Genomic DNA, 16,989 nt, shown 5'->3' with positions numbered 1-16,989 from the left:
GCTGTCAAATTAGAAATGTACAGTCTAGGTGTGTTTATCCTCCAGTCATTCTGAAAAATGCTTATAGCTCCGGAGCCGAGCCCTCCCTGTGAGGCTGTGATGACTCATCCCGTAAACCGTACGGGATGCTCTCTCCAGTAAATTAAATCGCTGCTAGTGTCCTCATCCATGTCTGCCGGAGGTCGCAGCAGCTTTGGTCACATTAAAACTGTGGCCTTTGAGAGAATACGTGTCCTGGTATAACTCACACAGGCTGAAATAGTTACACGTGAAGGACATTTAGTAGGGTGTTATTTATAACCCTGGACCAATGTACAGTATATCATTTTGTGCTGCTGTGTCCGAGGCATCTCCCTCCCTGAAGCACACTTGCTTGAAAGTAAATGTAAAAAAAAATATGAAAGATGGTTGAAATCCTCATAATGCTAATAAAAGCACAAGGATATGACAGGACAAAAAGGACAAAAAGATCCTTCAACCCGTTTAGAGAGAGGACCACATCCTTTCTAACTGCTGCTGGTTTCATTACAAAGTGGGAGAACCAAAGCGGAAGACTTGTAGCTATTGTCGTTGGAAAACATTAAATTACCCCTGGGCATGATTTTGTTTCACTTTCAGGATCACGTGTGCTACTGTCTGAGGAAACTGTCTCACCACTTTCTTTCACCCTAGCCACAAACGTACCGTAAATGCCTTTTTTGACATTTAAGGTACTATTTCATTTTGATTTGCTGCAAACAAGGTTGATTTCCTTGTATTTTGTTTTGGTGGAGAGACCGTTACTCTGAGCCTCAACTCTTGACCAAGCTGGAAAGCACCATAGCTCTCCACTTCTGAAGTTCAGCATGATCTACACCGTGCATGATGTCTTCTGTGGCTATAAAAACAATTCATGTGTATATACTTGTACAAGTCCTGCTTGACTTTGATGTCTGACACTGTGCAGGGTGCTGTGGAAAAAACCACAACAAGAAATGGGAAGGCCACAGGTGACATCTCAAATATTGGTGACCTACAGCACTCTGTAGGAATTATTAGCTTGGGAAAGACGCAAGATATCAAGATATTCGAGGCCGCAGTGAGATTTCTACTGAGAGGATTCAAGGAATTCAAGGATTTTGTCAATTCATATCATTCATTTATCAAATGAAGATCGATTTGAATTAAAGACTCAAGCCCTGCTCTACTTATAAAGAGAATACATAAGAAAAACTATCACTCTACGCAGATGACAACCAACTGTACATTTTGTTCTGTTGATCTCCACTTAAACACCAAGTCTTCGAGACAATTCAACAAAAATTCAATGCAAAATACAATGGGGGTCCCGGTGGTTATTATGCAAAGATAACTAACAAGAATCGCCTGTGACTTTTTTTTTTTTTTTTAACCAGGAAGTGTGGTTTTGATGTGAGCATTTGAACAGTGGAGTCTGAAATATCAACACTGTGATGAACAATGGTGGCCAGAAATCTTGGAGGTCACAAAGAAGACTAAACAGCTGTCTTAAAAGTCTTAGAAACATAGGATTAGATTCATTTTCCAACTGCTGACGGGTGTGTCTTCTGCTGGGAAAGGTCCAAAATATGAAACTGTCAAGCAGATCATCTCTGAGATAATAACATTGATAAAAATCACACATCTGAGCAAGACAATTACAACCAACCAAAGATTGAAAGAAGGCTTTCCCCTTGACATAATGACTGAAAGAATAAAATCGTGCATAATAATGAATGAGATGATGGTTTGGCAAAGTGCTTGTGGGGATCTTTTACTGCTAGTTTTATTTCAATGATTGATGGTCCACAAAATGGAGCTCTGTCGTTTGCATCATGCCTCAAATGCTGACCAGGCAGAAGCAAACTGCATGCTGGCACTTGAATAGGATCAAGAACCCCATTCCTCCAGTACATTAGCTGATATGACGAGTCTCCATTCACAATCTTTACACTTACTCAACTCTTTTCGTGTACACTGTTTACATTCAGCAGGTACATCTTAGTTCAGTGTGCTGGCATGCTCACATTTAGGGATGTTCCAAACGGTATTTTTAAAATGATCGTATCTGATCAGTATTGGGCTTCAACCAAGTCCGATCCTTTGTAGTTATTTATTTTAGGCCAAAACCACGTCCTAGCGTCAAAGCTGCCAAACATCGAAGAATAAGAATCAAAATCACATGATTAAACGTGTCTGCTGTGTAAATTGTGCACTGTGAATGTTTGGCGAGGTGGCAGTAGGATATCGTTATTCAGTACTACCAACTTGACTCGTCAACAACAAACACTGAACGCTGCATTTAAACATTTCATTGAGAATTGAGTCAAAGAAAATAAATATTCCAGAGAGGGTTACGGAGTTTATGGCGTTGGATGACCAGCTCATTTCTGGAGTACAGAACGCAAGGTTTTCTGAAACTAGCCCTTTGACAGCCCTGAATCCAGTCACATCTAAGAGAATAAACGGACGACAAGGAAAGCCTTTAGGAATCTCCATGGAGAACATTTAAGATGGGATCAGGACTTGGTTTGGCCGATACTGAATATTAAAAGGTCGGCATCAGATCGGGGGCCAAAAACACCTGACTGACACATTTGCCTTTAAACACAAAGAGCTGGTGGGGCGGCAGCTGTGTAGGTGTTTGAAGGACTATGAGTTTCTGAACTAAATCTGATTACAGTTTATTAAAAAAAACAAAAAAACAACAGCACCTGTCACTAGACAAAAAGTCAGGAGACCACCAACGTCATTAGTATTCATCCAAATTAGGATATAATACATAAATGTGTGTACAGTATATAGTGCTGAGAAATTGTGTTTAATGTGTGAAAACTCTGACTCTGAGGAAAATCAGTGGATAACCAAAGTCTGTGGATTAAATTTATAGAGAACTTGAATATCTGCAGAAAGCATTTCGCAGCAATCCATCTTTTGTTGTCAAGATAGTTCACCCTCAGAGGGGATGCTCACAACCTCAGATAATGCTTTTTTGTTTTGTTTTTTTTCTATTATATTCTACGCTGACAGAGCCCAACGTGACACCAAGTTCTCCTGAACAAGCTGTAATACCACAGCTACTTGGCCACAGCTCCAAAACTTCACACACTGTTAACCAGAATCATTCACACTTTTGACTGCATAAGCAGCCCATCACTGCTCCACATCTAATCTGCCGCTTGGAGACCATCCCAGGGTTCTGTGTTCATTATCCACAGCCCCTGAATCAGCACATCTTGCCCGTCCGCGCTATTAAACGGGGATTTATAAATCATCATTTTATTGATCAGTCCACTGATCATCCAGCTGGCATGGAGGCAGTTAACCCCTCGAGCCAGGCGCATTTTACTCAGAAACGTCCACCAGCATTATCACAGCCACATCATTTTAGAGTTAACTTTGAATTTTCACAGAGATAAGCAAATTCTAGAGTTTAAAACTAGCTGGGATATGAAAAAGGTAAGTCTGTCAGAAAGAAGCCATCAATCACTGGGTGTCTTGTGGCTTTTCCAAAGTCAAGGCTCCGTCAATGCACATTTTCAAGCTTTTGAGGGTATTCAGATTTACAGGGGCTCAAGAGTGACTGGACCAATAAATATAATCACTAAAAATATGTTCATTTTGAATACTTTGTCCAGAGTCCTCTGGAGGCAATTAATGCCTGATTTATGCACAAACTTACATGATACATACATGAAAAAAGCATCTTATATGTTATTAATGAACACTTTCTCCCGTTTGGATGTCCCGATTGGTACTGGGGCCGATGCAGGCATTTTTAAAATGAATGGACTGGTATCAGGCTTCAGCCAAGCCAGATCCTTTAGCTCTGCCATAAACCAAAGCCACGTCCCTGTAGCATTGAACGTCTTCTTCTTCTTCTATTTTAATGGTAGACGGCTAGTGTCAAAGCTGCCAAAAAGAAATCAAAGAAGAAGAAGATGATGACCCAAAACCATGTGAATAAACATGTCTGCTGAGTGGAATGCATATACAGTCAATGGTGTGGAGGTACTTATGCTTACTTATTATCCAATGTGGATGTTTCGCAAGGTGGTAGTAGATGAATAACACGGAATATGTCGAGTACAGTCAGGCAAAGGCTGCAATGAATGCTACTGTACATTTAAAATAGTTTCCTCGAAATAGTGTCAAGGAGGGGGTTAGGGAGTTTATGGCGTTGGATCACCAGAACGTTTCTGAAGCCAATGTACGAGCTACCCTCTCCACACTACATTAACTTTGACAGAAATATTTATTTACCTTAATACCAGTAAGAAAAGCATTTATGAATCTTCAGGGGAGGATATTATGTTTATTTCTGATCGGATTGGCCGATACTGAATATTAAAAGATAGGGATCGGTTCAGGGGGCAAAAACTTGATTGACACATCCCCAACTACAAGTCAAAGTGACAGTAAAGGTTTCATCAGGTGGCGTGTGCTGTTAATCATCTGCCATCAAAGACTCGGCGGCAGATGGACAGCTCTTTAGAAAAACAGCAAGGGGTGGTGAAAAGAAAACAAAAAAAACCTGGCAAATAAAGCAAAGCGCCAACTGACCAGCCAGTTACGCTTCAAATGTAGACGGAACACAGCCGGACGAGTGTTGTCACAAGACACTGAATAGACTCCCACACTGTAAATCTAGTTCAGTTTGACTTGGTGTAAGGTAAGTCTGGTCTTATCAGCAGGAGGGCTGCGCTGACAGTCTCCAGACTGTAGATGGACACGGGTTAAAAACAGCTTTCATCACCATCGTTATTCTCCCTCGTAGCCTGTCATGCTGTTAGATGCAACGTGGCAGCTGAAGAACTAGATATTTTTCTGTGAAGGTTGGTTGCACTGCAAATAGAACGAAAATAGACAAGGGCCTGCCGCACATTTTGCAATATTGTGCAAGAAGTGTAGGGCAGGAGGGGGCGTGGCCTATATAATTAGATGTGGGTGAATTCAAGGAATGCTGTGATGTAAAACACTGCAAGGTGCGACGTGACGTTTTTCTTGACGAATTTAACAAAATGCGTTCACGACTACTGTAGCGCCACCATGTGGTTAGCATGTGTCAGTGTTTTTACTTTAAACATTTGCGCTGGATATAATCTTCTATTCAAGTCTGAGCTTTGCACCACCTACAGAGTACTTCCCAGTCCTGGCTTTGGAAATGAAAGAAGAGGAAGAAAAATTATATAAATAATAATAATAATCATCTTGCTGGTAAGTTTTACACAAGTGGAGAAAGTACCTTCAATGACCATTTAAAGAATGAGAGTCCCAACTTACGGAAAAGAATGCTTGGGGAAAACCCTACACCCAGTGGGTTTTTACAAAACCTCAATTTATTTTTGTGTCTACCGTGATGTAATTATGGTAATCCACGTGAGCTTACGCAAACAAGTCACAAACAAGCCATAATTTCATTCTAATTTCCATTCGAAACGACAAGTCAAAACAATAGTGTAAATCCTGTCAACCATTTACACTGCATGTTGTAAAATGAAGTGCTTCTCACGTCTAGACCTTTTAATTGGTATAAAAAAGTATAGCCCAGTAACTTGGACTGTTTGGGGGAAGCGACAAACCCAAATGCAGGCTTCAGAAAGCTGTGGCTGACGTCACATCCTTGCAAAGACACACCAACACACCTGCTGCAGTATTCAAATGAAGCCACTCAACTGTACAGATTAGGAATACAGGTCAAGTGGCTGCTGGCTTATCCCATCAAGGCAGATTTCCGCTAACCTACAAGGACTCCACCACTAAGGCCACGGCTGCTCGGCTCTGCGATGTCTGACCTCCTGAAATATCACACTGACCGGTTGGGACATTTCTCCAGCAACACACAATATTAAGATTACTGTATCTTTATGCATGAATAGTGATGGAAACTGCTTAAAAAAATAAATAAATAAATACCACTCAGTCTTCTCACTCGTTTCTTTGCCAGCTCCTATCTGGCTTTAGCTCTTTGCAGAAAAACAGATGAGCAACAAATCCATCCTCGCTCTGCAGATGGACTACATCAGCCGGCTTCTTTGATCAGTCTCACAGAGCTCGGGCTGGCTTTTATCAAAAAGAATAAAATAATACCGCTACTGTTGGGGGGGTGAAAAAAAAGAAGTGTAAATTACAAAATATTTTGTCTACAATACCCTTCATCAGCTGTGGCAACGAATTGCATTAGCCTGATCTAAGTGGATATTCAAACTTAGTTGAAAAGCACTGAGCTCTTTTCCCACTCTATGTATGAAAACATGTAACGTGCATTGCAAAAGACACCTTCTCTGACCATAGTATTAATCACTGTATTACTGTGCAATACACTTATATTCATCTATTATCACATACTGAATGGTGCATGTGGAAAAGCATTCCACAATCGCTGCATTGAATGTCTTCTATGACATTTTCGCACTTTGCAAATTCATCCCGTGGGCCAGACTGGACCCCACTGGTGGGCCGGATTTGGCCCGTGGGCTGTATGTCTGACGCCCCTGCACTATAGGATAGTACTTAGGTAATTGTGTCAGATCAGGGAGCATTAATTGCACCATGACACATGATCTGACAGGGAAGCAGATGCAAAGAAAACACTCTAAACTTTGTACTTAAAAATAAAGCGGGACGCTAAACGTGTGTGGGTGGGAAAATATTAACACGTACAACATGTGGTGTCCTTTGGTGAGAACTGGTGGTGTGATTTTAACAAACAGATTTAATATCTGTCACCAGTACTATGGCTGTCAAACATTAGCCTCACGCAACACCGCCAGCTGCTCCGTCTCCTCGTAGACTTGATTTGAAACCCTAAATATCAAACACGTTCAATCCGGGTCTGGCAAAGGTTCCGGAGATAATCTGGCCTGGACCTTGGTCACTAGATCACACGTTTCCCCGTCAGTTAGTCAGGAGGGAATCAGGGGATAAGTCGGCCCAAGGCTCACGCAGTCTGAGCCCAGATTCAGTGGCCTGAGCTGAGATGATGTGCAGGTTGCAGGCTGATGCTTTTTTTAGGAATCTTGCGGGTCACGGGATTCCTGCGAGTTTCCCACGGGATGGGAGTCAGTTTCACTACTGATCGTGTGACTGGAAAGGCGTAGGAAATACAGTCAATCAATGAGGGCGGGACAGGGAATCATAATAACAGGGTCAGATTCAGGGAAGATGCCGTGTGACGCCAGAATCTGTATGACCTAGGGCGTTTCAGTCATACTATACCTGTAACAGTGGAAGCAACGAAAATAAGAGCAATTTACCATTAGCAAGCCATAATATATTTATATACTCGACCAATCAGGCATAACATTGTGCCCACCATGGACTTTCTGAACACAATCAGCCCATGTGGATTCCATGATGAGTTAGAACCGTGCTGGAGGCACAAGGGAGACCTACATGATATTAGGATCATAATGTTATGTCTGATCGGGCCTTATAATTATTGAAGCACGAATGAGCAAATATCAGCCTGTCAGATATGGAGTGTCCAGTCCAGAAAGCTGATACGTTGCGCTGTCTTTCAACTTTCAAAAAGCCCAAACTGATCAAAAGCACAGTGACAAACACTACAGAGGCTACCGTGACTTATACATGGGCCGTGTTGTGAATGAGAGGCATATTACAAAAGATGACAGCTGTCGTTCCCATTATTGTGAAGAGAATACACTTCGGAAACTCCATTCAACATTTAAGACCCTTGACCTCGCTGTTATTATTATTTTTCACAAGGAAACAGGATGCGGGAGTACAAAAGATCAGTTGCAGATGGAAGAATCTTTGAGCGCTCACATAAAACTTCCATCGAAGGTCCCTAAACCCAATTTCGCGGCCCGTGCACACTGCACAACAAGAAAGTTTAGAAGAACTCAGAACTGTGTTCCCAACACCAAGCAGCTGAGTTTCTTAGCAAACTTTGTGGTTTTTAGCTGCGTTCATTCAAATCATGACAACAGGGAACATCTCCATCATGAGCTTACAGCTTGCATGCAGGGACAGAAATTGGACATATTGGTTACAGACTTTGACATTATCTTTGTTCAGTTATCCTAGGGAGACTAGGAAGCCAGAATTCAGCAACACAGTATGTGGCTCACATTAACAGATTTCGGCCTGAAGCCTTCATTATGGCAAGTTAAAGATGTCTGATCTTTTATTATTCAGTACCAGTCGATATGAGTCCCGATCTGATCTTAAATGAAGAAGAAGAATGCTCTTTATTGTCATTGTTGTGGAAAACAACGAAACTGCAAAGCTAGACCCGTCAGTGATACATACAAACTCTATCAGGCTTTCTTATCTTCCTTGTATTCTCCTAGACTGCATGCAGTATTGCCCACAAAAAATCATGGGGGGGTTCCACTGTCTTAATAAAAGCCCCTGATTATGGTGCTATCCCAACTATTAAAAACAATTTATACAGTATACGGCACATGGAATAAGATTATGAGTTTTCTATCAGTCCATCTTTAAATTACCGTAATAATGCGGATAATAATAGCGGCAGTCTGTGCAGTTTATATACATGAATAGTAAACTAAATGCTTTTGAGATGTGGTGTTCTATGGGCATTCATTAATACACAGGATTAGATGTTACAATCCTGACTTGTGCCAAAATCCCAGGCAAAACACATTTAGAGGCCCTGTCCAGCTGAGAAACCCTAACAAACCTACAGTCATGTGATATAACGCTTAACCTACAATCTAAATGCTGCTGGCTTGTATGGCCTGCTCAGCAGCAGACGCTAACTCAAACCTTGTGAAATATAAGCTAACCAAATGCTGCTGGCTAGCTTAACCTACAATCTATATAAACTAAGTAAATGCTGCTGGCTTGTATGGCCCGCTCAGCAGCAGACGCTAACTCAAACCTTGTGAACTACAAGCTAACCAAATGCTGCTGGCTAGCTTAACCTACAATCTAAATAAACTAAGTAAATGCTGCTGGCTTGTAGGCCCATAGAGCAGCAGAGGATAATTCAAACATTGTGAAACATAAGCTAACCTAACACTGCTGGCTTGTGTGGCCCGCTCAGCAGCTAACCATAGCTACCAAGCAACATGAAGACATCAGGAACCTGGCCTAAACAGCAGCAGTATGCAGCATGTCATTGGGGTTTTCAAGTGGGCACCTCCCTTCACCCATGTTTCGTTAAGTTAGGCAAATGTATGTAAAATTATATAAAGTCAGTGAATAAATGTAATTTATAGTAAACAGTTGACTTTCAATCTAACTTTGCTAGCTACGGCTTATAAAGTTTAGCTAGTTCAGGTTAGGTCTGGAGTCGTTTTGACCAACTCTCTTCAAATAACTGTAAATCTCAGTGGTCTAAAAATCAAGAGAACAAACATCGGGTTTTAAAAAGTGGCGGTAACGTTAATTTTAATTAGCGAACAACGCAAATAGCTTCACATGCTACGTGAGTTGTCCGAGACATTTTTAAATTACAGAGCAGCTGAGCTGCCCAATCGTGCTACTGGATTAAGTCATAGTTAATGTAGTGTGGAGACGGTAGCTCATACCTTAAACTCCCTAACCCTCTCTGGAATATTTTCCTCCCTGAGCAATCTCCAGGAAACTTTTCTCTTCTTTTAAACACAGCGTTCAGTGTTTGTTGTTGTTTCGGTGCAGCCTTTGTCTGAGTGTATTGGAAAATTAGGTTGGTAGTATGGAAAGACGATCACCTGCTACTACCTCGCCAAACATCGACATTGCACAAACAACAAATGTTTGACTGACTTCATTTTCTAGAGTAAAGTTCTTTCTCATGGCTGGTTTTGTCATGTGACTTTGGTTCCTCTCCTTCTTCTTCTTTAATCATTGGCAGCTTTGACGCTAGGTACTAAAACAGAAAAAGAACAAGAAGAAGTGTTGACACTGCAGGGATGTGGTTCTGGTATATGGCAGACCTAAAATAAATAACTACAGAAGATCTGACTTGGCTGAAGCCCAATGCAGATCTGATCATTTTAAAAATGCCTGGATCGGCCCCGATAGCGTCCGGGACATCCCTAGTTTGAGTAGCTTTAGTTATCGCATAAAACATTAACAACTGTGTTGGTGGATAGGAGCTTCTTGTCACTTTGTGAATCAAGTACTTTGTTATATCGTTCATCAGTTTGTTGTGAAATTGATTTGGTGCAGCAGGTAACCCAAAACTCTTCTTCTCACAGGCATTTCTGTTCCCACAATCTACAAACTAACCCTACACTTAGTCGTTGGCTTTAATGTGGCAAAGCTGCTCTGCTGTATTTTCACTGAGCTGTTATTGAAATTAAGATCTGGCACCGTTAACAAAGAAAACAGCACGCCACCTGCTTACACAGCCTGCAGACACAGTTAAAGGGTCTTTGTTCATCCTTGCCGCGATTGTGAAGGAAGGAAACTTAGCAAGTTAGAGTTAATTATTAAGCTTCTGTCTGCTGAGTCATACACGTTAACTGGCTGTTTACACAACCTGCCACATGTGTGTTTGGTGTTATGTGCGGTATGTGTGTTTTGGAAATGCACTCTCTTGCTCACACACACATAAAACAAATAGAAAGACTAGGAATGTCCCGATCAAGTTCTTTTTTTATGCCCCTTGATCCAATACATATCTTTTAACATTCATCATTGCCTGATCCGAGTCTTGATCCAATCTTAAATAAACAAAATGTCAAAAGGCTTTTCTCGTCTTCCTTGTATTCTCCTGGATGCGTCTGGATTAAATCTAATAAACAGGGTTGTCACAGTTAATGTGGCGAGGACACGGTAGCTCGTACCTTGGCCCCAGAAAACCTGTGATCTCTACTCCAGAAGTGTTCTGGTCATCCAACGCCAAAAGAAGTCCGTAACACTCTCTGGAATATTTTTCGCTTGACACCATCTCTGAGTGAACACTGTGTTTTCCTTCTTCCTTTTTTTGACAGCTTTGACGCTAGCCAAACGCCATTAAAACAGAAGAGTATGGAGATGTTTTGAAGCTACAGGGACATTGATACTTATCGGGACATCCCTAAGAAAGGAGGTATAATATCCTTTGAGCGACTCAGCGTGGAACACCCTTCTTAAACTTGTAGAAATACAAGACTATTCTGACAGTAATAGGCGGTTTATGCATTTACGTCAATTTGACGGCGTAGCTATGGCGACAGCCCAGACCCCAACACCATAGCCTCATGTACACCTCCCCATAAATGTAACTACATGTCACAGACCGCAAGAACTGTGATTGGTCCGCTTGGTAGTAGCATGTTTCCGCTTTAGCTTCTCAATCTCCGCAATTTTCTAAATGATTGTTTTGGATCAATAAAGATGGAAGACATCGAGGAAAGGTTAACTGAGGAGGTTTGGAGATACAAACATTTGTATGACTCGTCTTCGGCGAAATTTCGGTGAAAGTTACAGTCATTATTGCTGAAAGTGAAACAGGTAGTAGAAACAAAAATTGACCCAAACGGCAAAAAAGACACAGCGCCGACTAGCGTTTGGGTGGCGTTTTTACTGAGCGAGACAGCCTGACGAGCGCACAAGTATAAATGGCTAGCACTGGCGTAGGATACATACGTAGGTTATGTACGTAGGTTACGTACGTAGGTTACGGCATCTAGTCCCGCAGTACTTTAAATAAGTATTACCATCACGGGGGTGGAGGACAGAAGACTCACACAGAACCAAATCTCAAACAGTTTGGGACAAATACACAATTTGCAACACACCAACCAATAACTGTCCAAAGGCCAACTGAAGTAAATAAAGGTGAGCCAAGCCTTTGTATTAAGTAACGTCCAGTGCAAAGAGAATGCTGTTGCCGTTTCTCCTGATTGAAATGACAGAATGAATACATTTCAGATCCTTACTACTAGGGATGTCCCAGTCAGTACTGGGAGATTGGTATCAGGCTTGGATGAAGCCCGAACTTTTGGAGTTATTTATTTTGGATGTGCCATAAACCAAAACCACATCCCTGTAGTCCCATCATTAGTTTTTCAACTTGCCAGTGACACCCAAACACACTTCTAGGCTACTTGGCCAAGAAGGAGGGTGATGGGGTGCTGCGTCTGATCACCTGGCCTCCACAATCACCCAACCTACAGATGGTTTGGGAAGAGACTGACAAGAAGAAACCTTTTGGAAAATTCCTTGAAGACTGTAGGAAAACTATTAAAGGCGCCTCTTAGAAATATTATTATTATCTGTTAAAACACAGAAAGCGTTTTTTCAAGTCTTGATCACTGCAGGAGCCTGAACCAAAAACCTGTTGGTTGTATAAACATCAGGTGCCTGGCGTTTAACCTGCACCAAGAGCACATCATATTTTACATCTTAAATCGACCTACTGCCGTTAAGGCTCTTCACGGCCTCTCTCCCTTCGCGTCTAATCGTTCTGAGTTGGTGTGTAGTGTGAGATCCTTCGGGGGGAGGGCTTTTATCGGCGTTTGCAGTCGGGGCCCTGAGGCTCGCTTGAGGAAATCAGACTGCCTGGGTCTGTGACGTCTTTTAAAACGTACACTATATTACCAAAAGTATTCGCTCACCTGCCTTTACTCATTCCATGAACTGAAGTGCCATTCCATTCCTAACTCATAGAATTCAATATGATGTCGGTCCACCTTTTGCAGCTATTACAGCTTCAACTCTTCTGGGAAGACTGTCCACAAGGTTGAGGAGAGTGTTTATAGGAATTTTTGACCATTCTTCCAAAAGCGCATTGGTGAGGTCACACACTGATGTTGGTCGAGAAGGCCTGGCTCTCAGTCTCCGCTCTAATTCATCCCAAAGGTGTTCTATCGGGTTCAGGTCAGGACTCTGTGCAGGCCAGTCAAGTTCATCCACACCAGACTCTGTCATCCACGTCTTTATGGACCTTGCTTTGTGCACTGGTGCACAGTCATGTTGGAAGAGGAAGGGGCCCGCTCCAAACTGTTCCCACAAGGTTGGGAGCATGGAATTGTCCAAAATGTTTTGGTATCCTGAAGCATTCAATGTTCCTTTCACTGGAACTAAGGGGCCAAGCCCAGCTCCTGAAAAACAACCCCATACCATAATTCCTCCTCCACCAAATTTCACAGTTGGCACAATGCAATCTGAAATGTACCGTTCTCCTGGCAACCTCCAAACCCAGACTCGTCCATCAGATTGCCAGATGGTAAAGCGTGATTCATCACTCCAGAGAACGCGTCTCCACTGCTCTAGAGGCCAGTGGCGGCGTGCTTTACACCATTGCATCCGACGCCTTGCATTGCACTTGGTGATGTGTGGCTTGGCTGCAGCTGCTCGGCCATGGAAACCCATTCCATGAAGCTCTCTGCGTACTGTACTTGGGCTAATCTGAAGGTCACATGAAGTTTGTAGCTCTGTAGCAATTGACTGTGCAGAAAGTCGGCGACCTCTTTGCACTATGCGCTTCAGCATCCGCTGACCCCTCTCCGTCACTTTACGTGGCCTACCACTTCGTGGCTGAGTTGCTGTTTTTCCCAAACGCTTCCATTTTGTTATAATAGAGCTGACAGTTGACTGTGGAATATTTAGGAGCGAGGAAATTTCACGACTGGATTTGTTGCACAAGTGGCATCCTATGACAGTTCCACGCTGGAATTCACTGAGCTCCTGAGAGCGGCCCATTCTTTCACAAATGTCTTGTTTCACAGTCTGCATGCCTGAGTGCTTGAATTTATACACCTGGGGCCAGGCCAAGTGATTAGAACACCTGATTCTGATCATTTGAATGGGTGAGCGAATACTTTTGGTAATATAGTGTATTTCTATCGGAGAGCCGATTGATTTTACTTGGGTTTTTTATTTTTTATTTTTTTCACATCAAAAGATCTTGCAAATATGCCAGTACGTGAATGTGTCATTATTACAAAGTGATCGCCTGCCATCGCCTTTATGGCAGACAACATAAACATCAACCTGTACAATAAATAATAAATATGCCTCCTGTTTGGTCTCCTGGAACCTGTCCAGCTTTAACTGCCAGTTCCTGTCCGCTCCTGGGAGAATGGGAATGGATCTCAAACGGGTCTATTGTCTTCTTCAATTGAACTCTGAGAGCTTCTGTCTTCTCTGTGTGAGCCGATAAAAACTGAGATTTGCTGAGGTCATGCTGGGAGATCTGCTTCAGGAACATTATACAAAGAAAAGGGGAAAAAAGCTGCAGAAATAACAAACCATTTGACACCATTTGACACCGATTATCAGCTCGGCCTCCTGATTGGATATAACCGACAGGCAGCGCCGAGGGTGTAACTGACCTCTGGATGCTGCCCGAGTCACCTGATCAATCCCAGGACGTGACGTGAGCGAGGGCTCAGCGTCAGCAGACGACTTGAGACGCTGCTCTGTCACAGTGGATCAATGAAATCTGCACAGAGGCTCACGTTCATCTTATTGCTCGCCTCGACTGAGCCGTCGTCCTCAGACCTCAGGCACGAATGTCATTAAACGCAGCATCTCCACAGACACCTGTGCAAGCTCCATTAGCACAGCTTCAGGCTCCAGTGCTTTCTGAGCATGAACCATCTTTTGAGCAGGTATTTCAGATTTAAATATTCAATTGTTAATGAACTGATGAAAATCATTACTCCAAAAATTCACTCATCCACTTATTGTTTCAGCTTGGCTGTGATTAGTCTTTAAACATGGGTGGCAGAATATGGATGGATGGGTGAAAGACCAGAGTCAAGAGTTTAATTTAAGGTCTGGCTCCAGAAAACCTTGTGTTCTCTTCTCCAGAAACGTTCTGGTCATCCAACGCCATAAACTCCCTATCCCTCTCTGGGATATTTTTCTCCTTAACGCTGTCTCCAGGCTAATTTTCTCTTCTTTTAAACGCAGCGTTCAGTGTTAGTTGTTGTTTTCGGTGCAGGCTGGTAGTATTGAATGATTACCTCCTACTACCACCTTGCCAAATATCCACACTGGTTCTTCTTCTCCTACTTCTTCTTTTGATTTTTGGCAGCTTTGGACCTGGCATTCATTGGTGTGGATGTTACTTAGACACGCAGCACCCACCTAGAACAGACCAGGCACCCCCACCCCATAGCAATGACACTCCTTGATGGCCTGACACACAAAAAACACTTGAGGAACAACTCAAAAAAACCCAAAAAACATTTAGTACAGCACAAGGTGTTGACCTGGCCTCCAAATTCACTAGATCCCAAACTGATCAAGTATCTGTGGGATGATCCACAGAGGCCCCTCCCCTCAAAGGCCCCCCAACTAACAACATTCTGTTGCCCAGGACGTGAGGCGACCTTCAGAAGGCCCATGTCCATTCCCATGTCCATTCTCTGATGAGTTACAACTGTTTCGGAGGCACACGGGAGACCTACACAATATTAGGAAGGCGGTCATAATGTTACGTCTGATTTCACATTGTGTCACTTTATTAGAGTTTCAGCTCGTGGTCTTGGCCAGGGTCATAGTTTTGGTGCCTGGTTACAAATTTTGACAGTGAGAGGTTTATGTTTTAGTTGTTCTAAACTCTTGTTAAAGTTTATGAGATGAGGTTTATAGAGCACATATGTGTTCACATGTGGTGTCTCCTGCTGCTTCACGACTTCAGACAACTTCCCAACAACGTTTCTTTTAAAAAAGCTGAGGGGGAAACACTATCTTCTTTGTCAACACGGTTCCATATCATCGTGTAGTAAATGTTATTTAAGCCATATTTTGTTCTTGGTGGCTGCAGTGACATTTCAGTGACACTGGCCCACGTCCTCAACCATCTGCAGAGCCCTGCTGCAAACAGTCAGTGTCACCTCAGCTCACCGAGCCTCTGCTCTGTGTCAACACAACACAACACAACACAACACAACACGGCGGCTGTGCTCTCTTACCTCCAAACAGATGAGGCGAGAGGTGTGCAGGTAGCGATCCAATCAACAACCGGGGACCCTCGTGCCCTCCGCCTGAGCGCTCCCGGTCCGCCGCCGCCGCCGCAGCCGCCGCCGCCGCCACCACCTCCTCCGGGCTGCTGCCGCCGGACTCCGGGGAGCTGTAGACTCCGCCGCTGTTCGGAATGTCAATGCCGGACTGGGTTCTCGCAGCGGAGCCCCCCGCAGACCTCCCGGCCCTGGCTCCGACTTGTTGGCTGGAGCTGGACGCAGCTCCGGACGCGCGGTACCTGGCGGCCCCGGCGGCTGTCCTGCCGCTGCCGCCGCTACCGCTGGACGTGCCGGAGGGCAGGTCCGAGCCGGAGTAGGCTCTGGTCCGTCCGTTAGCGGCTGGATTAGCAGTCGGGCTGCTCTGCTTCGCCCCCATGTTAACCTCCACTGATTCGGCTGTGAAATATTAAAGAGGCGCTCTGCGAGCCGCTGCGGGACGGTGCGCCAGATTTCCGCCCGAGGTGCAGACGGCTTTACCGGACAGGCGTCCTGGAGAGAAGACAAAAAAAAAAAAAAAAAAAAAGCGGAACAAACTCTGCGTGGCTACGATCCCATCGAGATTAGGAGAATGCCAACGAGTGAAAAGTTGAACCGGCCGCCTGTGACAAGCGCTGGAGACGCGTGGAAAAGTTTAGCCGCCGTCACCATGTATCCCGTCAGTAACAGTTGTGTCGGTGCCGCAGGTAACGCGGCTCCTTCCTCGTCCGAGCAGATCCCGCGGAACCCGCTGTGCTCCGGGCGCTGGTTCCTCCTCAGTGTCCGCTCCGCCATGCCTCCTGAGCGGCGTGCGGGAGCGGAGAGCCGCGCTCCTCACGCCTCCCTGCGCGACAACAACACATCGCTGGCAAGAAGGAAGTGATGGAGGAGAAAGTCCTGCACTGAACCGTTTTCTCAGCAGCAGCAGCAGCAGCAGCGGCGGCAGCAGCAGCAAGGAGACTCGGTGCTAGCCGCTAAGCCAGCTGGGCTGACGGCTACTTCCGGTCCGAAGCTTCAAAATAAAGGCATTGCAGCGTTTTATATATTTATTTAAATCAACCTTATACAATTACAATTTCACAGTATTACAATATACAAATGTAAATTAACATTTACATATATTAATATAGAATTTATCTGA

At 43.8% G+C, this 16,989-nt stretch overlaps 1 protein-coding gene across 1 annotated transcript in view; it reads right to left on the bottom strand.

Annotated features, from left to right (window-relative positions):
* znrf2b (zinc and ring finger 2b) overlaps positions 1–16,773 on the bottom strand; it is a 29,837-nt gene extending 13,064 nt beyond the window's left edge. Inside the window, exon 1 of the mRNA XM_084557581.1 lies at positions 15,825–16,773. Coding sequence (XP_084413707.1) covers positions 15,825–16,248 — 424 coding nt within the window. The 5' untranslated portion in view covers positions 16,249–16,773. The remainder of the gene's footprint in view (positions 1–15,824) is intronic.
* Positions 16,774–16,989: the final 216 nt, after the last annotated feature.

The sequence above is a fragment of the Chelon labrosus genome, assembly GCF_963514085.1.
Source record: "Chelon labrosus genome assembly, chromosome: 12".
NCBI classification, from domain to species: Eukaryota; Metazoa; Chordata; class Actinopteri; order Mugiliformes; family Mugilidae; genus Chelon; species Chelon labrosus.
The sequence above is the reverse complement of the archived record's forward strand: the minus strand, read 5'-3'. Positions and strand labels throughout refer to the sequence as shown.